Source organism: Sinocyclocheilus rhinocerous, unplaced genomic scaffold (genome assembly GCF_001515625.1).
Source record: "Sinocyclocheilus rhinocerous isolate Xijiao unplaced genomic scaffold, SAMN03320098_v1.1 scaffold2773, whole genome shotgun sequence".
Lineage (NCBI taxonomy): Eukaryota > Metazoa > Chordata > Actinopteri > Cypriniformes > Cyprinidae > Sinocyclocheilus > Sinocyclocheilus rhinocerous.
Genome location: NW_015663019.1, coordinates 132,910 through 134,751, shown reverse-complemented (window position 1 = coordinate 134,751; position 1,842 = coordinate 132,910). Strand labels below are relative to the sequence as shown.

General features: G+C 37.5%; 1 protein-coding gene across 1 annotated transcript in view; it reads left to right on the top strand.

Annotated features, from left to right (window-relative positions):
* LOC107728729 (collagen alpha-1(XXI) chain-like) overlaps positions 1 to 1,842 on the top strand; it is a 54,202-nt gene that overhangs the window by 6,358 nt on the left and 46,002 nt on the right. The window contains exons 6-9 of the mRNA XM_016539019.1: positions 1,107 to 1,118; positions 1,205 to 1,288; positions 1,368 to 1,421; positions 1,515 to 1,568. Coding sequence (XP_016394505.1) covers positions 1,107 to 1,118; positions 1,205 to 1,288; positions 1,368 to 1,421; positions 1,515 to 1,568 — 204 coding nt within the window. The remainder of the gene's footprint in view (positions 1 to 1,106; positions 1,119 to 1,204; positions 1,289 to 1,367; positions 1,422 to 1,514; positions 1,569 to 1,842) is intronic.

Genomic DNA, 1,842 nt, shown 5'->3' with positions numbered 1-1,842 from the left:
AAGAATATCTCTTTGGATTTGAGACTTTAGTCTTTGCAACTTTACAGATCTTCTTTATGCACCAAGAGCTTGTAACACTCCAAAGAGAAAGGAAAACTTGAAATCGCATCATATGACCCCTTTAACATGGAAGTCGGTTTCTGCCGTGGGATAACAAGAATAAAAAAGGTAATTGCAACATTTTATATTACAATACAGACTTTTTTAGAGTAAAAAAAAAGAAAAAAAAGTGTTAGATATAAATGTAGGATTTTGAGATATAAAAATAATTATGAGAAGAAAAGTTGTAATTGTGAGATATAAATTAACAATTTTGAGATAAAGAGTCACAGTTAGCATTTAATTAATAATAAAAAAAAAATTAAATCCTTCGGTGGAAACAAGCCTCCATATGCTTTGAGTTTTCTTACTTCAGCATTAAATTACAGAAAACTAGTTAACGCTGCTGCATGAATGTTTCTAATACTGAGGGAGTGACGGCAGATTTGACATCGCTTCTGACCCCCGTAATAAATCTCGCCATAATTTTTCCTCTATTGGAAAATCATAGAAACACTATTGAGGATTTTTCTTTCATATTGGAGCAAATGGGAACGCGAACATGATATTTATTGTAGCTTATGTTGGCCATTATAGAAGTTTAACCAACTATGACGAATTCTGCTTCTGAGAAACCCAGAAACAGGTCCATTATTATCAATAACTTGTTTAGTATATTAGATTTACTGCCATTGCTTATTTAATTGCATCACACACACACACACACACTTTCTCTCTTTCATATACACACTCAACTGTTATTATCCCCAATCCACACTTATGGAATTAGTAGTTAATTCTTTCATATATGATTGTCTTTCCTCCACAGTTTTCAAATGCTTTATTCTTGAATTAAATGTTGTAATGTTTTGATTCATCTCTAATTTGGCTGATTTGGTTCAAGCCTCTTTATTAAAGAAATGCATAGGGCAAACATACTTTCAGAAGCAATGCTGCTTAAGAATCTTTACGACGTACTGCAAGCTAAAAGACTTGATTGAATCTACAACTCTGCAGACAGATCTTTGGACAAACTAACTGCTCTTATTCTCCTTGTTGTCTTACAGGATGATGAACGGGTAAGTTAGCGTTTGATTGTTACTCTCGTGAATTTACTGTCATTTGAAAGGATTTACATGGTAGCAGTTTATGGCGGTCTTTCTAGTGTCCTCTGGATCGTGAGCCCACTAATGAGACTGAAGAGGTGTGCGACTGCAACCAAGGCCAGCCGGGACCTCCAGGACCGAGGGTCAGTCAGGATCTCCACTTATCATTCCTGTTTAAATGCATACAGTCGCTTATTTACAGCCAAAGTCTGATCTCAACAGGGTTTGCGTGGAGAGAAAGGAAGGGAAGGACCCCCGGGCCCAGATGGTAAGCCTGTGAGTAAAACCCCATATATTCAGGATATGAGTCTTTTTCTGGCCAATCTGTGTGAACTGTACAGTTCTGAAATGTGTGTTTTCTCAATAAAGGGACCCCCAGGTTCCAGAGGAGAGCCAGGAGATCCAGGTATACCTGGAGAGAAGGTGAGATGCTCTTATGGTTTGAAATCATTGCTACGATTTTGAATGCCGCAGATGTTCGGTTTCGTTTACTACAGTCAAACTGAAGCGCACGTGTGTTCAGCGTCTGCAGTCTCATGAAATGAGGACATAAACACATGAACAACATCTCCAGAACTGCTCTGAGAGTCACTTCATCAGCATTTCACTGTTTCATTTGAGAAAAACTATCATCATATCATACACACAGAGAAACTTAAAGGTCTTCACAGCAACCCGTCAAAATAAAAGTTCGGTT